The sequence below is a fragment of the Megascapheus bottae genome, chromosome 6 (genome assembly GCF_031878675.1).
Source record: "Megascapheus bottae isolate mThoBot1 chromosome 6, mThoBot2.hap1, whole genome shotgun sequence".
Taxonomy (NCBI): Eukaryota; Metazoa; Chordata; class Mammalia; order Rodentia; family Geomyidae; genus Megascapheus; species Megascapheus bottae.
Window position 1 is genome coordinate 17,728,079 of NC_143514.1, and position 24,742 is coordinate 17,752,820.

The window sequence follows — 24,742 nt, forward strand, 5'->3', positions numbered from 1 at the left end:
ACGTGACTTTCCTGGAGATTTTCATTCTCATGTCTACTTCTCCACTTCAAGGACATGACTCTGCTTATTGTTATTGCTGTTACTGTTCTTAACAGTAGGAGTTTAGCCTAGTGGTAGAGTGCTTGCCTAGCATGCACCAAGACCGGGGTTCGATTCCTTGGTACCACATACATAGAAAAAAAGCCAGAAGCGGTGCTGTGGCTCAAGTGGCAGAGCTCTAGCCTTGAGAAAGTCCACGGACAGTGCTCAGTCACTGAGCTCAAACCCAGGACTGGCAAAAAAAAAAATTCTTACCAGGTAACCACCAATAAGCAGAAAGTGGGGCTGAGGTTTAAGTGGCAGCATGCTAGCAAATAAGTTGAGGATTAAAACACCCAGGCCCTGAGTTCAAAACCTAGGACTGGCACAAAATAATAATAACAATTTCCACATAAAACTATATTGGAAAGTAGAAGATGTACAAATGTATAATCATATCTCTTCAACAGATTTCTAGTCACCAAATATTGCTATTTTGAAATGGGAAAAGTATTTCTGGAATTTTTATCTATAAAGGATACCCAAAATAAAGTACACTATTTTAAAATATCATGTAACTAAACATACTCTTGAAATTTAAAACATAACACCACCCAAGAAAAAATGGTAGGAAAAGCTCACTGATTTTCAAAAATATATAGTTGCATTTCATAGTTCTTCAAGTCTGTGTACAACTTTGTAAGGACTAAAAATAGAGACTTTGTTAAAATTGTACCTTCTAAATTCTCCAATCAATATTTGAGTACACTGAAGTAACAAAATAAATTATTATCTTATTTTGGACATGTTTCTAGTTTCGTGATGCCTTGAAAACTGATTGCCTGAGTCCGCCTCATTACCTGTTCATAAAACCCAATTTGACTGAGTTGCTTTGAGTTTCACTCTCATATGTGTTTTAATGCATTTTTAAGGAATAATCAGGGTTTAAATTTTTTTCTGATTTCTCAGTAGAACAAAAATAGAGATGACTAATAATTTTGTGGCCACAGTTCAAGAAACTTAATATAAAAGATGTACAAAGCACTACAGATTCAAAATTGCATTTCACGTACAGGTAGATCTTTTTTAAATGACATTTCACAAGCATTAATAGGGCTGACAGACTAATACAGTAAGACATTTCTTTGGAGCACAACTAATGACACTCCTGGTGTAAATATCAAATTAAATTTATAAGATTCTCCACCCTCATTAGAGAACTACCCATGAAAACAATATGCTTTGTAGGTTATAACAAGAATCACTTCAAAATAAAGGTGGTATTCCCACAATGTAGTACAATAAAAAAAAGCAAGCCAGAAGCAAAGCACCATCCTCTTTTGCTTATTTATGATGCAAAGTGTCTAACAGGATTCAACTGTCCAAATGTAAGTGTATTAAGATACTAGTAAAAGAAGAATGCTAACTATAAAAGACTTGATTTTAAAAATTAAAAAAATATCATCCAGCTACCTAAACATTTCATACTTGGCAATAATATCAACAATTTAAACAAAAATTTTTAAGTGTCCAGATGGTCACTGGTGGCTCATACCTGTAAAACTTGCTACTCAGGAAGGTGAAATCTCTGAGTCAAAGTTTTAATGCAATCTGGGCAGGAAAGTCTGTAACACTCTTGTCTCCAGTGAGCCAGAAGTGGAGGTACAGATCAAGTGGTAGTGCACCAGCCTTGAGCAAAAAAGCTTAGGACCAGTGTCTAGGCCCTCAGTTCAAGCCCCCAGTACCAGTCACATGCATACAAACATAACCAACATACATAACTGAGAGAGAATAGGCTCTGTGCAGGGAGAATCTTCAGTTGATGCCGCATTAATATATTGCTGGGCAAATGAAATATCTACAAACCATTTTGTGACAAACCTGAAGAAGAAGGTGATACTTTAAGACGCGTTGCATAGGAACCACAAGCAGATCTCGAAGAGTAAATTTCCCATTATTTGCTCGCTTGGAACATTCCTAATAAAATGGTATTAAAACAATTTGTTAGTTTTCTCAAGGGGTTTCACTACAAGAAAGAAAAGCGCACAAAGCAGCACCCCTATACAATAAATGGTTTTGCTCTTTAAATATTATCAAGTATTTCCCATTAAAGAACCAACAAGCCATAACATATTTCAAAGCAACTGGGAATGAATCAAATATGATTTGTGACTTATGAATGAAAAGCATTTTCTGTAGCACCAAACCAAGACCCTCTGGGGTCTTTCAGCTCTACCTTCCACCTTTCCCATGGGCTTCAGGACCAGACACAGGGACCACATCACTACTCGAGAAAGCACCCAAAGCCTTCCTGTCTCCACCTTTGCTGCATTCACTCCAGCCTCTAGAAAAGTCCATCCCCTCAGTAAGAAGTAATCTAGCCAAGCCCATGAGGCCTATACCTATAACCCTAGCTACTCAAGGGGCTGAGATCTGAAGATCAAAGTTTGAAATCAGCAGCAGTAGAAAATCCACAAGGCTCTTATCTCCACAATTACCCATCAAGAAGCTGGCATGGCTCAAGTGGTAGTGTGCCACTCTTGAGCAAAAGAGCCAAGCAAAAGCATGTATCTCTGATTTAAGCCTCCTACGTGCTCGTGCTCCCTCCCTTTCTCCCTCTCCTCCCCCCCACACACACATACAGTAATCGTCTAGGTAATTAGGAAAAGCCCAATCAAAACGCTTCTCAATCCTTCTATCTCTTCCTCCCTCTGTGTATATACAGATGCCTTGGAGTCACTCAATTATTATTATTTGTAATATCTGCCCCCACAGACAAGTCTTTAAGCCTCTAACAATCCAGCATTCCTTTAATAAATATATATATTAAACAGAATGAAATGAAGTATTTGACAGAAGATTGACTAAAATACAAATAGCTACTACTCTACTTAACATTTTTTAGTGTTAGAATCTATCTTCCTAATCTTATTACATTCTTCTTAAAAGTTTACTTCACAAAAGGCTAGACTTCTTCATTCTTTAGACAGTCATGATTTTGAAGAAGGCAATTTGAAATGTTCTAAACTAAATTTGAAGCCATTAGGTGGCAGTTCTTTTCCAATTTTCCCATTTTTCACGTGTCATTTTTTTAAAAAGTATATAACATTATTATTAGTAAGCAATCTTAAAATCTAGTGCCATTGCCCATTGCTTATGGCAGGAAATGTGGATAAGGAAGTAATGGTGCTCAGGTGAACTTAGTCAAAGTATTCTATATCCTTCTCTATAAATACCAATGAAACCTCCTGCAATTAATGTCTGCTAATTTAAGTATATTATATACATTATGAAAATATCCAAATGAAACCCTTTGTGCAAGTAACATACACAATTTTTTTTAAGTTGTAAATGCTGTGCAGTGGTGGCTCACTTCTGCAATCTCAGGTAGGCAGGAAACTGAGATTTGAGAACTGTAATTCAAAGCCAGCACAGGCAGCAAAAGTCTGTGAGATTCTTACCTCATATTAACCACAAAAAAGCCAGAGGAGTTATGGTTCAAGTGGGAAAGCACCCACCAGCCTCGAGCTCAAAAGCACAGAACAACCCTCAAGGCATGAGTTCAAGCCATAATAGTCCCAGGATTGACACAGGTACCAAAAAAAAGTCTGAAAGTAATGATTGATTTGAGAGGTTGCAGGAGGCTGGGAGAGTGAGCAGGGAGAACAGTGGAAGTGGTGACATTAATCAAGATGCACTGTACTCATAAACTGGCATGCTAAACTGAAAATCCTTTATAGAACTACTTGAAGTTAATAAAATAATTGTAATAAAAATTATAATTTATAACTAATTGTGAAAATGCAAAGAAAATCCTCATGCTCACAAGTTTGTTTCCCCTTTACCCTTACTTAGCTTTTCTGACACACTAGAAGATACATGTTATCGGGAGCTATGACCATTGACACTCAATTAATGGGTATGGTTAACTACAGATTTTAGGCAAAAAGAATCATGGGGGCCAGGAGTTTGGCCTAATGTAGAGTGCTTGCCTAGCATGGATGAAGACCCAGGTTAGATTCCTTGGTACCACATACATAGAAAAGAGATGGTAGTGGTGCTGAGGTTCAAGTGGTAGAGCTCTAGCCTTGAGAAAGTCCAAGGACAGTGCTCAGGCCCTGAGTTCAAGCCCGGGACTGAAAAAAAAAAGAGTCATGGAAGCATCCTGATATGTGAGCTTGTGACTTATCAAAAACCACAGTTGACCAGAAGGCACAATTTCAACCAATTTCTTTTCTGTTGTTGTTGTTGTTGTCAGTCCTAGGGCTTGAATTCCGGGCCTGGTCACTATCACTAAGCTTCTTTTGCTCAAGACTAGCACTCTACCATTTGAGACACAGCATCACTTGTGGTTGTTTTGGTAGTTTATCAGAGATCAGAGTCTCACAACTTTCCCAGGGAGGCTGGTTTTGAACAACAAACCTCATATCTTAGTTTCCTGAGTAGCCAAGATTATAGGTGTGAGTTACTCACTAGTGCCAGGCTCAACGGATTTCTTGCTTCTACAGATTACACAGTGTTCTTGATCCTGGGCTTCAAATAGTCCAAACCACTATTACCATAATAAATGGAAATATCACTGTGATCATTATTCATAATCATATCACTCCTACTGCCATTTAAAGCTGGGTATCAAGACTGTGGCTGACACTTCCTATATCAGGTCATCCTAACAGAAACAGAAAATTTCTGTGAGGAATAGAAAGCTATGCACTTACAAATCATTTTGTAAGTGCACAGAAATCACAACAGTGATTTGTAAGTGCATAACTAGTTAGTTTGACATTTGTTAGAGGGAAAATTGAATTCCTTTAAGTTCTAAATTTGAGATATAAAATCATTAGCCTTAGTAGTGTTATTTAATGGGGGTATAAAATGCTCACTGGCACTGAAAATTAATAATTGGTAGAAACAATTCTTCAGGAACATTCTGTGACACACTTAGCCTAAATCCATTGAAAACCAAAAGAAAGGAAACAGCCAGGCTCAATAAAATGGACCAATACTAGCTTGAACTCAGAGCTTGGATGCTATCCTCTGACTCTCTCAAAGCTAGTGCTCTCCCATATGAGACATCACTCCATTTCCAGCTTTTTGGTGGTTACGTGAAGATAAAAGGCAAAATAAAAAGATCACCACCCGTTTTTCTATCCTACTGCTTCCAAAATAGAAAAGGAAATCAGCAAAAATAAAATTAACCATAAAATCTTCCTGAAAGTCTGGAAGAAGGTAGAGAGACAAGAACAGGCAGACTCCTGCCATTCCACTGGGGCTGCCTGCAGGCCCTGTGGAAGGGTCACAGGCTCTCATTACAAAATGGGATACCGGCCTGAAATGGGGCTTTTAAGCTAAGGCATGGACAACTGGCATCACACACCCTGAGCCTTTCAAATCCAGCCTGAGGCCCCCTCTTACCCAGTGCTTATACTGAGCATGTGCAGAACCTGGGGCCATGACTCTGAGAACATAAAGCACATTCAACCAGGCTGAAGCCTCATGGGGGTTCCAGTAACAACTTGTTGACTGCCATCTTGAACCACAATTCTATATGTTTATTTTAAAACTCCTCTAGTGACTGCTCTATTAAAAGCTAGTTGAATGAGCTGTAAACTTTTATTTACTTGTTGCATTATATTCTATTTCCTAAAGAGGAATAAGAAACACACTAATATTATTGTAGGATGTTATTGAGTGGCAGCGAAACTAGTTTCAGCCTTAAGGTCAATGTTACCAAGAGAAAACAAGAGGTTTAAATAAAATGATGAAAGTTAATACTGTCTGATTACCTACTACTCTATAAATTTGTGGGAGAGGGGAGTCAGGAATTCACGTCCACTATGCCAAAACAATAAGAGGGCTCTGACCTGCGAATCACCTCTCTTCCCTGGTGTCACCTACCTTCACTGCTGAACTAAAAATAAAAGTAGAAAAGAAAAATGTTCTGGGTTCTTGTAGCTCATACCTGTGATCCTAGCTATTCAAAAGGATGAAACCTGAGGATAGCTGTGCAAAGACCCACCAGAAGATAAGCGATTGAGACTTATCTCCGATTAAACAGCAAAAAGCCAAAATTGGCCATGCACCAGTGGCTCATACCTATAATCCTAGCTACTCAGGAGACTGAGATCTAAGGATCACAGTTCAAAGCAGGCCCAGGAAGGAAAGTCCGTGAGACTATCTCCAATTAACTACCAAACAAAAACCCCAAGTGGAGCTTTAGTAGAAGTCATAGAGTGCTATCCTTGAGCAAAAACACTCAAGTACAGAATCAAGTTCTTGAGTTTAAGCCCAAGGACTGGAATCAAGGCTCAACTGGTATAGCACCAGCTATAAGTAAAAATAGTCCCATAAATGAGATGATGGGAACAGTGATGGAAGGGATGACACTGGTCAAGATGTGCTTTACTCATAAATTGACATGTTGAATTGAAACCCTTTTGTGCAACTCCTGGTGAAAAGGAAGGAAGGAGGTGATTAAAGAGGAAAATAAGTCCATTGATCTACCCCCACAGAAATGATTCCTCAATCTTATACATAGAGACCTCTCATGCAAAACTTATCACACAGAAATCTAACTATAGCTTTATTTCATTAAGCTGTCATAAGGCTGTCTGTCTCATTTTACCATGTCCTTTTCATACCTCATATAAATAATCACATATATATCATATATATCATATCTCTCACATATATTTCAATATATTAGATAGACAGATGATAGATAGATAGATAGATAGACAGACAGACAGGATAGTTTTCAACTAGACTTGCCGCTATTATTATGACTACTATATAGGTTATTTTAGAATCCTCTGGGTGGTGAAATAATACGGTTCCATTCAGCACAAAGATGTTGCTTTCTGTTTTACTTTAGGTCATAAATGGAAAAATCAACAGGCACCTCTAATTTTAGTTTGACATCTTCTTTTGTCTTAGAAATAGAGTCCAAATTAGAAATGGCTGACTCCACTCCGCTGCAGTACTGCCCGTAAATAACAAGCCTGGTGGAGAGAAAGACAAGGGGAGAAACCCATGAGGTCAAAAGAAACAACGAAGCAGTGGTAGAAAGAAGCAGAATTTACTTTGTTTTAAAACCATACTTAGAACCAAGCACAGCAGCGCACACCCTATACACCATTGTAGAATGACAGTCACTCACACAGTAATAAAAGATTCATTTTTAGTACCAAAATGGAATGAATCGCATGCACTTTTATATCAGGTAAAATTTATAAACCAGTTCAATAACTGCTAGTTGTTTACACATATACTGCTTGATTATCATGTTATATTCAAATATATAATAACTATAAATTATATAATATTAAATATATTATATATAACAAATACTATATTGTGAATGCATTATTCATAATATAGAATGCATTACTAAAATAACATACATCATTTAAATATACACACATGTATATTTTTTTTTTGCCAGTCCTGGGCTTGAGCTTAGGGTCTGAGCACTATCCTTGGACTTTCTCAAGGCTAGAGCTCTACCCTTGAGCCTCAGCACCACTTCTAGCTCTTTTCTATATATATGGTACTGTGGAATTGAACCTGGTCTTAATGCATGCTAGGCAAGCACTCTATCACTAGGCCAAACTCCCGGCCCCCTTACATATTATTTTTAAGTTGCTATGAGAGAGTAATGTGTGTGTGTGTGTGTGTGTGTGTGTGTGTGTGTGTGTGTGTGTGTGTGTGTGTGTGTGTGTGTATGCTCATGTGTGCTTGCATACTATACTGGCATCAGGGCCTTGGGTTTGATAGGCAGGCACTCTACCAATAAGTATACTTTTTCATTTCTTTGTGCCATTTCTAGGGCCTGAACTCAGGGTCTGGGTGCTGTCTCTGTGCATCTTTGCTCAAGGCTAGTGTTCTACCACTTGAGCCATAACTCCACTTCTAGCTTTGTGGTGATTAACTGAGATAAGCATCTCACTGGCCTTCTTGCCTAGGCTGGCTATAAACTACAATTCTCAGATCTCAGCCTCCAAATTAGCTAGGACTGTAGGCATTGGTGCCTGGCCCGAGAGATAAACTTTTTACTCTTGATTCATCAGCAGCAGTTTTATTTTTTTTACTGTAATTTTATTGTACTTACTAGGTCTCCACTCATTAATAAGCTCTTATTCCTTATTAGCTTTTAATTAAGGAATACAAATCATCTAGCAAGCATGCATGAGAAGCCTAAGCTGTAAGGTGCAGACACCTGTTTGTGCTGCATGGAATCTGAGCCCATCTAGCAACACATCTGCAACGCAGACACTTTGCATAAGGCCATTTGATTTATGATTTCTTTTCATTCTCTACCAGGGGAAATTACTAATAAAATGTTAATATTTATCTGTAAGTTAACATGAAGCAATTCATAAGCAACTTCTTACTGCTTGAGAATGTATAGCTTGCAATGAGAGGGTATTATATTCTAAGCACATTTTCTTGATCCACCAATTCATCTGAGTCACTTAGATATATATTTATCTAAATATACATATCAAATAGAGATCATATATAGAAGATAGATAGATTGATCGATAGACAGACAGACAGATATTTGGAACGTATGCTCGTACTGGGGCTTGAACTCGGGGCCTGGCTACTATCCCTTGCTTTTATCATTCAAAGTTAGGGCTTGACCAATGGAGACACAGCTCCATTTTAGGCTTTTTTGGGAGGGGGGGTCTGTCATAGAGCTTGAACTGTGGGCCTGGGCGTTGTCCCTGAGCTCTTCAGCTCAAGGCTACCACCCTACCCTTGGAGCCACAGCACTATTTTTGCTTTCTACATGGTTAATTGGAGATAAGAGTCCCACTGACTTTAGTTCTTGGGCTGGCTTTAAACCTCAATCCTCAGATCTCAGCTTCCTGAGTAGCTAGGATTACAGGTGTGAGCCACCATGCCCGGCTACTTTGGGCTTTTTGTGTGTCGTTATTTGGTGATCAAGAGTCTTATGGATTTTCCTTCCTGGTCTGGCTTTGAACTGTGATCCTCAGATCTCAGCCTGAGTAGTTAGGATTATAAGGGTGAGCCACAGGTGCCTGGTTCAGGAGAGAATTTCAATCTAGAAAGCAAAACTTTTGACTGCGAATGTAATGTTCCAATATAGAGGATCATAAACTATAAACATTTAAAAAGAGTATTAGGCTCCAGCTAATCTATCTCCAACACTTCCACATGGAAGTTAACATGATTTAGTGATGCACAGCAGTGACAAGGCCTGAGAAAGAACCTTAGCCTTTTGATTAGCAATGCAAATAATATGATGCTATATATTTTAAAATACACCTACACATATAAAGGTCAGGCTGAACCCCTGTTCAGGTAGGATTGTAATACAGCAGAAATAGCTTTTTATAAGTCCCTTTAACACTAGCCTTCACTGTAATTCCAAACGAATACCCACCACCTATAACTGGGAATGTTACCTTTCTTTGTAGTTAATGAAAACTTGATATAAATTCTGGTCGTTCTTATTTGCAATGGAATCACGAATCTCTTGCATTAAGTTCCGATGAACTTTTACAAGTTCCTTAGAAAAGAAAACAATGTGAAAGAAGAGAGTCAGAACCAAAAAATCTGATGTCAAACCCAGAATAGCTATTGTTGCTAGACATATAGGAGTAGATGTACTGAATATATAATACCTGATGAAGAGAGGAGAGGAGGAGATGCCGACAAGGAAGGAGTTGGGGGGAGAGGATAGAAAGGGAGAGGAGGGAGAAGAGGGATGGCACATGGACATAGCAAGAAAGGGAAAGAGTTATGTGTATGGGAATTTGTACTTTTTTATCTGAATAAAAATATCAGTTCCTATGAGAAGAAAAGTTATTTCACTAGTTACTAAAGGATCATTTATTTGTTGTATAAAATTCATACAGCTTTTTCCATTTTGTAATTACTGTAAATTCTTTAAATGAAACTACCCATGTGGTTAATCGTTTATTGACAAAAATCAAGCAATGATTCATGTGCTTAGAGCATAGAAATGTAGACTTGTACTTTGGTCAATTAGCAATTCCCTGGTACTAAGCTAATAATAATCAGACTAAATTACTTGAAACCAGACAACTAATGATATAAATAAGAAGCTGATAAATTATACTAGATAGTTTACTATGGCAACTCAAAAGTCAGACTTAAACTGTGTTCCTGAGAAGCCAGTAATTTTCAACAGCCTGTAAATACAGACAGGAAGTAAAAAAAGTTCAGATCAAGGTACCAGCTCTCCATTATCTCTTCCTATGTACCCTGGACCACAGAAGACCCCACAATATGACCTTTCCTTAGTAAGGTGAAAATGACATGTGAGCATGTTGATCTGATCATTTTGGTTTTGTACTGGTATTGGGGATTGGATTCAGGGACTGAGCACTGGCCCTTAGCTTTTTCACTCAAAGTTAGTGCATTACCACTTTATCCAAAATTCCATTTCCAGCTTTTTCTTAGTTGGTCGTGGACAAAGTCTCACAGAACTCACTGCCTAGGTTGCCTTTGCACCATGGTTCTTAGATCTCAGCCTCCTGAGTAGCTAGGATCACAAACATGCCTGACTCATGACCACGATGCTTTGTTGAGGATCATGGACAACAGTGTAAGAAGTAAAGACTGTCAAATAAAGTAAAGTGACACCCCTAAAGGGTTCAAGATGCCTATTTCCTAGAATGCATAGTTTGCTTTATGGTACACCTTCATCTCAGAGTATAAATACATTCTAAATATTACAATGAAAATGACTTGCTCTGGCCCAAACCAGAGATAGGGACAACCTGCATAAATATATCTGCAACACAAAACCTAATAGAATCAAAATAAAAGGGACGTTTTCAGGTGACCCAAGAAATCATGTATATGAAGCTCTTACATATGTGTGTTTACATATATGTGTACATATACAAAGTAAAGTCAGTTTTAGAGACCTAACCACTTGAATCTTGAGTAGCAATACTTTATTTTGGCACAACACATGGCTTGATTCTATATTTCCTGACAAATTTCAAGGCTGTAAGATTAAAAAGTGACATAAATTCAAAATGCTTCACTTAAATGAAAAGAAAAATCATGTTACCATTAAAATAGTCTGTTCAATGACAAGGAAGTAATGTATCAGAAACGCGAGGACAGATAGAACAGTAACCCAAAAGAGCGGAAGCCAAGGGAACTGGTAAACAGAGAGAAGTAATAGGTATCCCAGAGGCTAAAGAAAGAAAACAGACAGCCAGCACCAAGGATTAGCTAATTTAGATGGACTCTTCGTGGCAGCAAGCTCTGGCTAAGCTATAATCCTACTTATTCATGTGTGTTCTGTGTTCCTTTCTACTGGTTTTTGGTTAAAGAGATAATGAATCTCTGTTTCAAGGAAAAGGGTTAGAAGACCTGGTGAAGGAAAAAGAGGGTCCAGATCCTTGAAGAATCCAAGAGAGTGCTCAAATAAGAATCTGTAACCCATTAAGCAACTGAGGATTTTATAGAAGCACATCACAAATGTTGCTATAAGGTATGCTTACTCACAGGAATGTTGATGAAGACTGAATCAAATTCCGTGGCTGTCAGAAACCGTTTTAAGGGTGCCATGAAATACTATCAGGAGAGAAGAGGGAAATAACAATGAAGCATAACTTGATTGACTATGATCTTTTTCTTCAGCAACAAATAACAAGTATTTTACTGAAGCCAACTGTTTACCAGTATTATAAATACAAAAACAGTAGGAACTATTTTCTCTGTCTTAAGGATTTTATAATTGAAGATGGATATAAACATAAGCTAATTGTTTAAAATATGAAATCAAATTTAAAGAAGGAGGAGAAGGAGGCATGGACAGAGACAGGGAGGGAGGCAAGGAAGAAAGGAAGTATGGACAGCAAAAAGGGAAGATGGGGGAGGGAGGGAGATATAGAGGAAGGGAGTCTGACTATAGGCCAAATTAGTAAAGCACACAAAATTTCTGGAGATACATTTGGAGATTTGGAAAACATCCCTCAAGGGCTTTAAAGACATTGTAGACTCTTGAGATCAACGATATGTTTATGTGATTTACACACCCTTTCCCTTCATCCCTTCCGAATTTCAATGTTTTTAATTTTTAGGTAAGTCAAGTAATGAGTACATTGTACCCCCTTCCCCAAACAGTATAATTCATTTGCAACATAGTATCTATTGGGTTTCACTGCTGAATTGGTTCACTCTTACATTTCAATATTTTGTTAGTGGAGATCAGGGGATGATAGTTAAGCCCAACTTGAGCATAAATGTTTTTGTTATTGTTTTACAGAACACATCTCATCCAATAGATGGACAAGGCGTATGCACCTGCCATCCCAGCCATGGAGGACCCACAAGAGCTGGACACAGTAGCACACTCCTGTCATCCCCAGAAACAACAAGAAACAAGTAGAAGAAACGCTAGCCCAGGCTGGCCCAGGTCATAAACCAAGATCACAATCTGAAAATAACCACACACGCGCGCGCGCACACGCGCGCACACACACACACACACACACACACACACACACACGCCTATAGTCAGTACCAGTGGCTCACACCTGCAATCCTAACTGCTTAGACAGCAGAGATCTGAAGATCCCAGTTCAAAGCCAGCCCAGGAAGATAAACTCAAGAGATTATTATCTCTACTTAACCAGCAAAAAAGACAGAAATGCAAGTGTGGCTCCAGTAGTAGAGGGTCAGCCTTAAGCAAAAAAGCTAAGCAAATGTATGGTTCAAAATCCAGTACTGGCACCAAAAAAATCGATCTACACATGAGACCATGTGGTAGCTGTCTTCCCATTCTTTTAAATGCCAAGTTCTTAAAAAATTAGAATCACTTCACACAGCAGAAACAAGGAGTAGAGTGTATTAATTATATAAGTACGTAGGGATGACTTACTTTTTCTATTGATTCCAAAGTTTCTGTATATTTTTCTTCTGTCTGCTTAATTTCTGCTATGCAACAACTCCGTATATCATTTTCTGGACACTTCTGCAGTTAGGATAGAAATAAAAAGACTTAATCAAATCCATATGTCAATCTATCTGGTAATATCAAGAGAACACAACCATTGCTTGTCTTAAATTTTCCACTGGAATAAAAATAGGCTAACTGAAAGGTATCCTTAAATACATGTGTACCGTATCTTTGCAGTTTTCATAAATTTGAACAATGTAATCAGAAAGAAGATTTAGGTGATTAAGAAAATGCTTCCATCGGGGGATACTAAATCACGCCTGGAATTCTAGCAATTTGGAAGCTAAGAGCATCAGAATCTGAGATCAAAGGCCAGCCCAGTCAGAAGAGTTTCTAAGACCTCCTTCTCAATCCATAGCTGGGTGTGGTGGTACATGCCTGTCATTCTAGTTCTATGGGAAGCTGAGATCAGTTATGATCAAAAGACCCAGGCATCCTCAGGCAGCACAAGGAAGTGGGCATGATGGCATGTGCCTGATGTCCCAGCTGTGATGCAAAGTCTAAAATAGGTGGATAATAGTCTGTGTACATGCCCAAGCAGGAAACAAGGACTCTATTTCAAAAATAGCTACCACTAAAAAGGGGTGGAAGTGAGTCTCAGCAGTAGGAAAATCTCTCTAGCAAGCATGAGGCCCCTGAGTTCAAACCTCAGGACTGCCTAAGTAATTAATTAAATAAGTAAGATAGTAAAGTTTCTGAATACAGACATTTTTCCCTTAAAAAATATCCTGGGCACCAGTGGCTCACATCTGTAATTCTAGCTACTCAGGAGGCTGAGATCTGAGGATCATAGTTCAAAGCCATCCCGGGCACTAAAGACTAAGACCCTTATCTCAGCACCAGAAAACTGGAACCAGAAAACTGGAAGTGGTGCTGTGGTGTGTTTTCTAGTAGTTCATTGGAGATAAGAGTCTCACAGTCTTTAGTGCCAAGGCTGGCTTTGGACCTTGATCCTCAGATCTCAGCCTCCTGAATAGCTAGGATTACAGGCATGAGCCACCCGGTGTATGGTTGTTTTTGACTATAAAATATCATGCTCATATCTCCAGACACAAAAGCCAGTCACAGGAAAGTTATGAGCAACAAAAAAGTAAATGAAAAAGTATAACAGTGAGGTGAAAAAAACCTTTGGAGACATCACTTTGCTAATAAAATACCCAGAGTCACTTTAGGAACAAGTAAACGTGGTGTTCAGTAGACACAATGCTGGAAATGAACTATCCAACTAGCGGGTGGAGATGGGAGGGAAAACTGGGAAAGAGCAAGGGAAGTGGGGGGGGGGGGCATTGTCCAAAACCAAACGTCCTCTTTCCCTGACTTATATAACTGTAATCCTTCTGTCTATCACCTTTACAATTATAATACGTTAATGGGAAAAAAAGAACAAGTGAAAGTCATACAGCCTGGTGCGGTTCCTCTGCCTTCATTAAGTCTTCATACACTTCTCCCCCCTCATCTTCTCCATAAACACAGTCATAGAGATCTTCCTCATCTGCCACTCGGGTTTCACTGAAACAAAGAACACAACATGTAATGTTACTTGCTGTCTCATAGTAAATGCAGCGAAGTAAAATAGTCCGCTAGGTTTTTAAAGAGAGGAGACTGATATTTCTCCTCCCCTAATTGCTGCAGAACAACCAGAGAGTGAAGAAGAATGGCACTGTATGAAGAGCTAAAAGGCTTCCTCGCCGTCTCTGTCCCCAAACCACAGATCTCAACACACACAGCAATGGTAATCAACACTTTCTAGTTATTTACCTTTGTAGAAACTCATAAATGATTCATCTGTAGACCTTTCTCTAACCTAATTCCTCCAGCATTAATTGCGTTGCTATTTTGTACTACTAAAACGATGAGAAGTTGTGAGATCAAATGGTTGATTTATCCAAGATCACACAGCTAGTGAGTGGCAAAGCCACAGGTTAAAACCAAGTCCTTTCACAACTGTGAGTGTTTTAATCACTTTTTCACACTGCGACCCACTACCTCTAACCATCACCATCCATATCAATGGGTATGATGTGGATAAGGAAAGACAGTTAGGAAACATCTAAAATATTTTTAGCTGGGCACCCTGGTGCATCTCCATCATCCTAGCTACTAAGGAGGCTGAGAATTGAGTTTTGAAGCCAGATGGAGCAGAAAAAATCAATGAGACACTGATATCTAATTAACCAATGAAAAGCTAGAAATGGAAGTGAAGCTCAAGTGGCAGAGCACCAACTTTGAGTGGAAAAAAGTCAAGCAAGGACACAAGGCCTTGAGTTCAAGCCCCAGTACAGACACTGAATGAATGAATGAATGAATGAATGAGTGAATGGATGCATCCATCCATCTATGTTGTTACATAGAATAGTCATTGTACAGCATTAATTACTGTGAGGTTGTTACCAATATCAGTATCTACTGACTTTCAAATCATGCTCCTTCAAGGTCTTCCTCCAACACCCATACTCTACTTTGTTTTTTTGGTTTTGGGGTTTTCTTTTTGCATTTTGTTTCAAAGACCAAAAGGGAAGGACCCTTAAAAACATAAAAAAAAGTCTGTTTTAAAACCAGTTGTGTCTTTCTTCTGGCCTTGTGGTAGATGAACATAATCCCTATTTTTCAAGCTTCCTTAAATGACCCAGGCCTCTTCTCTAGCTCCTCACCCACTCAGTCAACATCTCAATCTCCCCTTCCTCCACTGTATACTGTGCTACAACCCTACATTTCTCCTTAAGAACAAAGCTCAAGCTTTCTGTATATGCCTTCTACTAACTAATAATTCCAGAGAAGAGAATCAACCTACCGACATGTTGGAAAGAAACATGAGTGTCTCTGAACAACAACAACAAAAAAATCAACTTCACTGAGCACTTTTCCTGCACCTAAGCAGACAAAACGTTAGACTGCCATAACAAAAGTAAAAACAGTGTAACTGTAAATAACACTCCGTAACTTGGGACATGGTTCAAAGTGGGTTACAGGATTGTTTGTCACCAATGATTATTTGAAGGTATTTGAGAAGAATGAACTGTCAAACACCCAGAGAAAAGAAAAGTGCATTAAGGAGAAAGATGTGGTGGTTAATAGAAGCTTTGGAAAAGTCTGCTCTGAGAAAGACTCATTTCAGAGTTACTGGCCCACCCACTTTCCCACCCCACCATCCATCTAACCAACAGTCATTTTCTAAATCTTAAGTGAGTTCCACACTCTCCTGTGTTCAGAATGCAGGAGCAAGAATTCTCTCATTTGGAGGCATGGAGAATAGCCCATGAACATTTAATTTTGAATATACAAGAGAGATGAGTAAAGAATAAAAGCAGAGCAAAAATAATTCTGAAGAAGGCAGGGAGGGTTTACAAGTCTGCTTCCTGTGAGATACACAGGAAATAGGAGTGCAGACAAAACAGGTAAAATCTCTACTCATGCAGAACTAGATCAACAGGTGTGACACACAGCCAGATTGAATGAGGATAGATGGATCATAAGGACTCTAAAGAACATTTACACGTGCAAAGGAAGAGTGAGAAGAGCCTGGTGCCCTCATTCGTGTGGCTTTGCTAAGTTGACTATCAAGGACTAAGCCTTACCCTGGCCATGTGGGAATCAACAGGGATAGTCTGAAGGGGAAAGAAACAGGAAGAAATCAGTGGCACTGTAAAAATTTGACAGTTGTACGTAGGGTAAAGACAACTAAGACGGACACAGAGACTTAAGGTATTACCTTGAGCCGGCCACCAATGGCTTGTGCTTGTAATCCTAGCTACTTAGGAGGCTGAAATCTAAGGATCATGGTTCAAGGCCAACCCGGGAAGGAAAGGCCATGAGACTCTGATCTTCAGAGAACCAGATGGAGCTGTGGCCCAAAATGGTAGAGCACTAGCTTTGAGTAAAAAGACCTCAGGAGCAATAAACAGGTCCTAAATTCAAGCCCTACAACCAACTGATGAAAGAAAAAAAGAAAGAAAGAAAGAAAGAAGGAAGGAGAAGGAAGGAAGGAAGGAAGGAAGGAAGGAAGGAAAAAGAGAGAGAAAGGAGAGAGAGAGAGAGAGAGAAAAGAAAAGAAAGGTGTCTCGAGGAGCACTTGGACATTATTTCTCCTTTGGAAACTCAAGTTGATGGCAGGTCATATTAGCATTTCCAGAGGTTCTATGTAGAGGGTTTATTAAGCAGGCTCTGGAACAGTAGAGGTAGTTAAGTAGGGTTGTACAGTCACACAGAAGGACAACAAGGTATGGTAAGAAAATCGTGGAGGACTTATAGTGATGGGATTGGGTGGGCTGGGAAGGAAAATGGTCTGTGAAGTCCATTCTCTGGCTCTCAACCCCAGTGATCCTGTCTCTGACTTCCAACACCACATTCCCAGCACAAGGCCTCTCTACAAACATGGGTGAGCAGATCACAAGGGGAGAGGCCTTTAAAGTCCATAGGTAGAGGTAACCATCACTGGTGTTTTATAAAGAACATTATCAGGGCACTAGAAATAATATCTTCTTCCTAATACTTGAAAAAATCCAGTATTTTTCCAGTCACCTTCTAATGACAGTAGCCAATTGAATGAATGAATCCGCATCCATGTTGTCTTATGTCAGTGAGCGCTTAAGGGTTTATGAAAAGGTAAGAAAAACTACTCTTGGAAGTAGAGATGTAGCTTAAGAGGGAGAGCGCCAGTCTTGAACAAAAAATTGCTATGTGAAAGGTTCCAGATCTGGAGTTCAAGCCCTACTACTGGCCCAAGAAGCTACTCTTAATAGCTACTTGAAAAAATACTTCAAGGCCATTTCTTCTAGAAGGCACAGCTGGCCCCTGGTCCCCCTGGATCTGGACCGGACTCGCCTCTCCTGCTCTTTTACTGAGCACTCTCACAGGCCACACGCCATGATGCAAAGCTTCTACTCCACACCAAGAAATGACTGTGCTCCAACCCAAACATTCCTATTCACCATTCCCTTCAGCTAGTGACTCTGCCTTTCAAATTGAGTTTCCTTTGTTTGATATTGAGGTAACAGAAGGTATATAGCAATGTAGTGGTCGTAAATGAGATAGCATATCTAACATGGGTAGTATACAAAATAGGTACTCAATAAACTCTTAACTGACTACCTTACTCAGGACTGAAGCATAATTCCTAGCCAAAAGTATATATACTACATCAGGTATTGACGTATTCATTCATTCACTTGTAGGAGACCTACTAGGCCCAGATACTGTTTGAAGAACTAGGAATATGTATTCAGGAGTATAGTCAAGTTCCTGATCTCACCGCTCACCTTCTAAGAGAATACATTCAACCCAGAAGCAATCTCAGAGTGCTTCAGGCAAAGCTTTAAAAATTCTGAAAGCACATGGGTGGTCCAAGTTTCTTTAATTTTTATTTTTATTGTAAAAGTGATATACAGAGGGGTTATAGTTACATAAGTCAGGTACTGAGTATGTTCTTTGAAGTGTCACTTCTCTCCTCATTTTCTTCCAGCATTTTGCCTCCCAACCCCTTTCCCCTCAAGTTGTATAGTTCATTAGTTAGGGACTGTAGTGTGAGAAAGTCCAAGGACAGTGCCCAGGTCCTGAGTTCAAGACCAGTTCAAGCCCCAAGACCACCTCCACACACACAAAAAATAAAACTTACAGAAATAAAAAACAGTAACAAAAGAAGAAAAAACAGCAACAACTACAAAACACAAAATGTAAAGTAAAATAGGAGAGTCAGGGAATGTCTCTCTGTGGACACTGTCTCTTTGTGAGCAATGGTGCAGCAGCTAGCAGCAGCTGGCTGCTGGATGGATGTGGATGAATTTCCATAGAAATCTCTTTGCAAGCGTGCCTGGTCTGCGTCACCAGTTCTTTCAGGAGTGGGGATCATGTCCTAGATTTCTTTGAAATCTGCACGAGTCACTCAATCAGCACAAGATAATAAGCTGCAAAGGACCTTCTGCCTCTGCTGACTACTAAGTAAGGAAGTCCCAGAGGATGTTCTGCTCAGAATAAACACCGGGGACCTGAGGGTTCCCAGGAACTCCAGCCACACTTCCACTGCCTTTCCCTGAGCTGTAAAGCACACCCTATCTGCCCTACACATACATTCTGCACTAGAATCTATTTCTTTTTAATTATTCCCTAATAGCCTCTTTCCAGACTTAACTACTCTACCATGCCTTTTAAGATGTTCAAGTTTTACTCCAAGCCAATGTTTCTATAGTCATCACTGCAACTTGGAACCCAGGACCAGGATCAAAAACCAACTGGAACACCATGTTCTTGCAAACATGAATCTTTCTTTTCCTAGTGTATGTGTGCATGCCTGTGGGGAGGAGGGAGAGAGAGAGGGAAGGAGAGGAAGAGAGAGGGAAGGAGAGGAAGAGAGAGGGAGGAAGAGGGAGGAAGGGTGGGAGAGGGAGGGAGAGGGAGAGTGAAAGAAAGGGAAAGGGAGAGGGAAAGGGAGAGGGAAAGGGAGAGGGACAGGGAGAGGGAGGAGAGGGAGGAGAGGGAGTGGGCAAGGGGGAGGGGGGAGGGCTTGGAATCAGGGCCTGAACACTGTTCCTTAGCTTTTTTGGCACAAGGCTGGTGCTTTACCACTTCAGCCACACCGTCACATTGGGCCTTTTGCTGCTCAATGAGAGACAGTTTCATGGACGTTCCTGCACAAGCTGGCTTCAAACCAGAATCCTCAGATCTCCGCCTTTTCTGAAGCTGGGATGCCAGGCTAAGAAAACAGACAGGAACCTCCAGTGCCCAGCTGAAATATGCTTCTTGTAACAACTCCATCACCAGTTCTAGCTTAATCCTTACTCTTTCCTCATTCAACCACTTACAGCCTTCTGAGAGCTCACTAAGAGAGCCCACAGTTAACACCCACACCAGACACACAAAACTGGCAGTGGTTTCATTCTAATGAAAATGTTCACCATACTCTATTAAGTCAGGAAGGCCTTTGTAGATGTCTTCATCATTAACACTTTCTTCTGTCGGGAAAGGCCTAGAAGAGAAAACACAGGGGCGTGAGCATCTAGGCTGAGCACCTGCCACTCAGTAAATACGAAATCCATCACTTACTAGATCCCACCATGTTGAGGCTTCCCTGTGAATGAAGCTCCAACACCTGGGGCCTCAGTCCTCACAGCTGGCCACACAGACACCAGCAGCTGACACTGCCCTGCTTTTCCGCTGCCATGCACCTGCAGGCGCCTAGAGAACCTGCATCCACACCTCTGGCTCTGCCTCTGCCTCTGCCTCTGCACTCTGTATTGTGCACTCTTTCCTCCACTGCAAGATCTGATTCCATACTTCATATGGTAATAACCATCCTTTGTGAACTCAGTTCACTCCTATGGCTGAAAACCATTAGCAGCCCAACACTCCTATTCTTTCTAGAAGATTCCTGACTGTAGCAGGTTTTTCTATTTAGTTAACTCGGTTTTATTTCAGGTTTTTTCTTTCTTTCTTTTTTTTTGACAAATCGGTTATCTACACTTCAGAGCACACTGGGGTATTTTTATTGCCCTTTGTTTTATTTTTTAAGTCACAATTTAATTTTTCCTGTTCTGTCTCTCTCGTTCTCTTTCACTCCCTTACTCTCTTGCACTGAACACTACACATGGTACCCAGTAGACTGGTTCTGGGACACAAGGTCTGGCATTCTTCCACTGGAGGCACACCTCTACATCCAGCTTTTTGTAGTTAACTGAAGTAAGTCTCATGGACTTTCTGCCCAGGCTGGCTTCAAACTGAGATCCTCAGATCTCAGCCTCCTGAATAGCTAGGATTACAGGTATGGGCCCCCAGTGCCTGGTCCTTGTCAGCTACTTTATTTAACTCAAGTATACTACAAATTCTTTCATAAGACCAATAAGATAGCTCCAAATTTATTCCTATCAAGATTACAAGACTTTTACTGTTTCCTGAGTAAAGAAATCATGCCATGTCATCAAAGAGGAGCCATAAAAACAATAACCTTTAAATAATTACTACTTATATTGAAAAGCAGACTTTTATACTGATTTATTGGTTAATCTAGTATTCAAAATAGTTAAGAAACATATATTATAAAAATAAATCTACATATATGAGAAACACCAAGGTTTCAAAAATCACTTTTTGTTTTTGTCAGTCCTGGGCCTTGAACTTGGAGCCTGAGTACTGTCTTTGGGCTTTCTTAAGGCTAGACCTCTACCACTGGAGCCAGAGCACCATTTCTGGCTTTTTTCTATGTATGTGGTACCGAGGAATCAAACCCCAGTCTTCGTGCATGCTAGGCAAGCACTCTACCACTAGGCCAAACTCCCGGCCCCTCAAAAATACTTTTTAAGGGCACATTTTGTTATACTCTTATAGAAACCCAAGTTCATTGTAGACAACTGTAGTCCAATACAGAAAATATACATAAGAAATGCCACAGTCTGGCACTGGTGGCTCTCGCTTGTAATCCTAGCTACTCAAGAGGCTCAGATCTAAGGATAATAGTTTGAAGCCAGCCAAGGCATGAAAGACTGTGTGACCATCATCTCCAGCTAAAACATCCAGAAAACTGGAAGTGGTGGAGCACTAGCCTTGAGTTGAAGAGATCAGGGACAGAGCCCAGGCCCAGAGTTCAAGACCCAACCAAAAAAAGGACCAAAAAAGGCATATAGCATCATTCACTTATATCATATACACATATATAAAATGTTGTAAATATATACATCCTTTCAAAATCAAAAGTATGTAGATATATAACAATTAGATCATGTTTCATGATCAAAATTGACTGCATACATATAAAATGCATATATATGTGTATAATATACATGTATATGTGTGTATATTCTTATATAATGTATATACTATATATATATTAGAAGGAAATGGACCCCGATCACAGCCTATTTCTGAGAAAGTTTCTGCAGGTTGTCCTTCCTGAACCCATTGTGCTTTTAACCCTGGGACTGGGCTGCTAGCCAGTGTTAAGCACACCTTAAGAATAACAATAAGGGGCCGCAAGTTTGGCCTAAGGATAGAGTGCTTGCCTAGCATGCACAAAGACCAGGATTCGATTCCCTGGTACCACATACATAAAACAAGCCAGAAGTGGTGCTGCAGCTCACTTGCCAGAGCTCTAACCTTGAGAAAGCCCAAGGACATTGCTCAGGTCTTAAATTCAAGCCCCAGGACTGGCAAAGAAAAGAATAGCAATAAAATTATATATACATATATATATATACTAGTATCTACTTATATTGAAAAGCAGGTTTTATACTGATTTATGGATTAATCTAATAATCCATTCTAAATCTATGGGTTAATCTAAAATCCATTCTACTTCTATGCAGCCTCTGTGTTACTACTGAATCTATTTTTCTTCTTTTCCTAATATTGTTTCTAGTACATCATTACTGACTGCTGTAACTAAGCATGTGGGAACTGAAGCAGAACAAACCCCAAGCAAATATACCTCTGTACAAATGCACATGCTTAGTAACCAAATGACACTCCACTGCAGGGAGATGGTATAATTTTGCCTATTTATTTCTAAGTCTGCCAAATACTGATGAAAATGCATATCTGAATACACGTCATATTTTATACTTCCTTGCTTATTTTTATGCTCCTCAAAGTCTTTTACTATCATGATCTCCTGGATAGTAAGTAAATGTATTATAAGGTACTTGGAAATACCCAAGAATTTGTGTTTATCTTAACAAATTCTACATATAGAAATGTTGGAGAAATTTGTTTGTAAAGAACCATGGTGATCTGAGAATGGTGCATTATGTGCATCCCTACAATTCCAGTGCTCTGTTGGCTAAGACAGGCGAATCATGTGCTTAAGGCCAGCCTGGGCCACATAGCAAGGCTCTGACTCAAAAACACACACAGAAAGCCAGGCACCAGTGGCTCATACCTGCAATCCTCGTTACTCAGGAGGCTGAGATTTGAGGATCAAAGCCAACCCAGGATAGGAAGATCCACAGGATTCTTAACTTCTGGGTTCCAGTGGTAGAGCACGAGCCTTGAGCACAAAAGTTCAAGGACAAGTGCACAGTCCCTAAGTTCAAGACCCAGAAAAGTAAAATAAAATAAAAACAGCCAGATAAAGGAGATGTGCCATGGCAGTGATAGTCTCCAGTAACTTAAGAATCTTTAGCCACCGCATGTTATATGAATAAGTTATTATTTGCTCAGTAAAATTCAAACTTGACTTCACATCTACCTACCAGTCACCCTTAATAAGTGAGTGAACTAAATAAAAGAGGGAGATGAATTGCCAAGAGATGAAATTACCTGATTCCTGTGGCCAAGGCTATAGGTGTGCGAGAAAGTCGAGACAATGTCTCTATCACCTGAGAAAAGAAGAGAAAGTTCATCAGGCATGTATTTTAGAAAATGTAAAGCAGCAGTCCAAAGCAACAGTGTTTCAAGTCAAAATTAACAATGGTAGTAGGCTGTTAAGTTTCCAAGTTTCCAAGGATCAGAGAATGGGAACTATAGAAACACCTACTTTATGACTTAAAAGAGCCAATTACTAAGCTGCTCAAGAAAAATAAGGAGTTAAGCTAGCTGGCCCCAAACATCTGATTATTTCTATCACAAGATCTGGAATGTCACAGGAATGTGTGTTCTCCACTGTAACACCTACTGTCCACAGACTGCCAGATTTATTAAAAAACCAGGCACTGGTTGCTTACAATCCTAGCTACTCAAGAAGCTGAGATTGGAGGACCATGGTTCCAAGCCAGTCCAGGCAGAAAAGTCAGAGACTATGATCTACAATTATCCACCAAAGAGTTAGAAGTGGAGGCGTAGTTCAAGTAATAGAACACCAGCCTTCAGCAATAAAATCAAGTGATTGGGCATCCCTGAGTTCAAGCCTCAGTATTGGAACAAAAAACATGTATTTTCAAAACAACATTGAGGTTTTGGGGTGTACCAGCCACACTTGAAGTATAGATACTATGTGTACTGTATTAGATTACATAGGTATAAAATATTTCCATCACCACAAGAAGTGATGACATATAGCAAAGTGGGTTACAGTAAGAGCTCTTGAACCAGATACTAGGAGTTCAAAGCCTGTCTTTTCCATTTATTAATCAGGTAACTTTGAGCAAGTCACCTTACTTCTCTGGCTTTTATGTCTTCATCTAGACAGTGCTTCTATTAATAGTTAATTGATATCATTACACTATTTAAAATATATAAATGGTAGCAATTATTTATAATCACCAATTGAAGAAAACTGCTTTATTCTGAGTGTTTCCAAGAAAAATGTTCCTAAATTACTCGATTAACTATTTCAAAGATTCCTGGAGCAGATCATCATTATGGAAACCTGAATGGGCCCTGATACAGACTCACTCACATTTCTGCACAGCAAGTTTACTCCTCCTGCAATCCGTAATACTAAGATCATTTTCTGAAAGGGCCAGTCACCTGACATGTATTTTTCTCATCCACTCAGGCTTTCTGGATAATACATATAAACTGTCCTAACTCTCAAAACTAAGCAAAACCAAACCTCAAGAGGTTATATCAATAGCCTATTCAAAATTGGAGAGAAGGGGGTGGTAAAAAAAAATCTGCCTGGGTAAAGAAAATCTTATTTCTCAACTTAAAGACAGTAGAAGCTACTCCAACACATTAGCCAGACTTCCCAATTCGCACCAGTTGCAGCAGGTAGTATATTGTTGTGGTTAGACACGCCTAGCTCTCAGTGGATATAGTGGTGCACATCTCAATCCCGGCCCTCTAGGACTGAACTAAGAGGATCTTAAGTTTAGATTACAGTGAGACTCT

General features: G+C 39.6%; 1 protein-coding gene across 2 annotated transcripts in view; it reads right to left on the reverse strand.

The window, feature by feature from the left end:
* Vav3 (vav guanine nucleotide exchange factor 3) overlaps window positions 1-24,742 on the reverse strand; it is a 337,639-nt gene that overhangs the window by 172,828 nt on the left and 140,069 nt on the right. For both annotated transcript variants that reach the window (XM_090334297.1, XM_090334298.1), the window contains exons 3-10: window positions 23,231-23,289; window positions 19,884-19,949; window positions 14,392-14,500; window positions 12,914-13,006; window positions 11,536-11,604; window positions 9,453-9,556; window positions 6,920-7,019; window positions 1,900-1,995 (exon numbers count right to left, since the gene is read on the reverse strand). In XM_090334297.1, coding sequence (XP_090190423.1) covers window positions 1,900-1,995; window positions 6,920-7,019; window positions 9,453-9,556; window positions 11,536-11,604; window positions 12,914-13,006; window positions 14,392-14,500; window positions 19,884-19,949; window positions 23,231-23,289 — 696 coding nt within the window. The remainder of the gene's footprint in view (window positions 1-1,899; window positions 1,996-6,919; window positions 7,020-9,452; window positions 9,557-11,535; window positions 11,605-12,913; window positions 13,007-14,391; window positions 14,501-19,883; window positions 19,950-23,230; window positions 23,290-24,742) is intronic.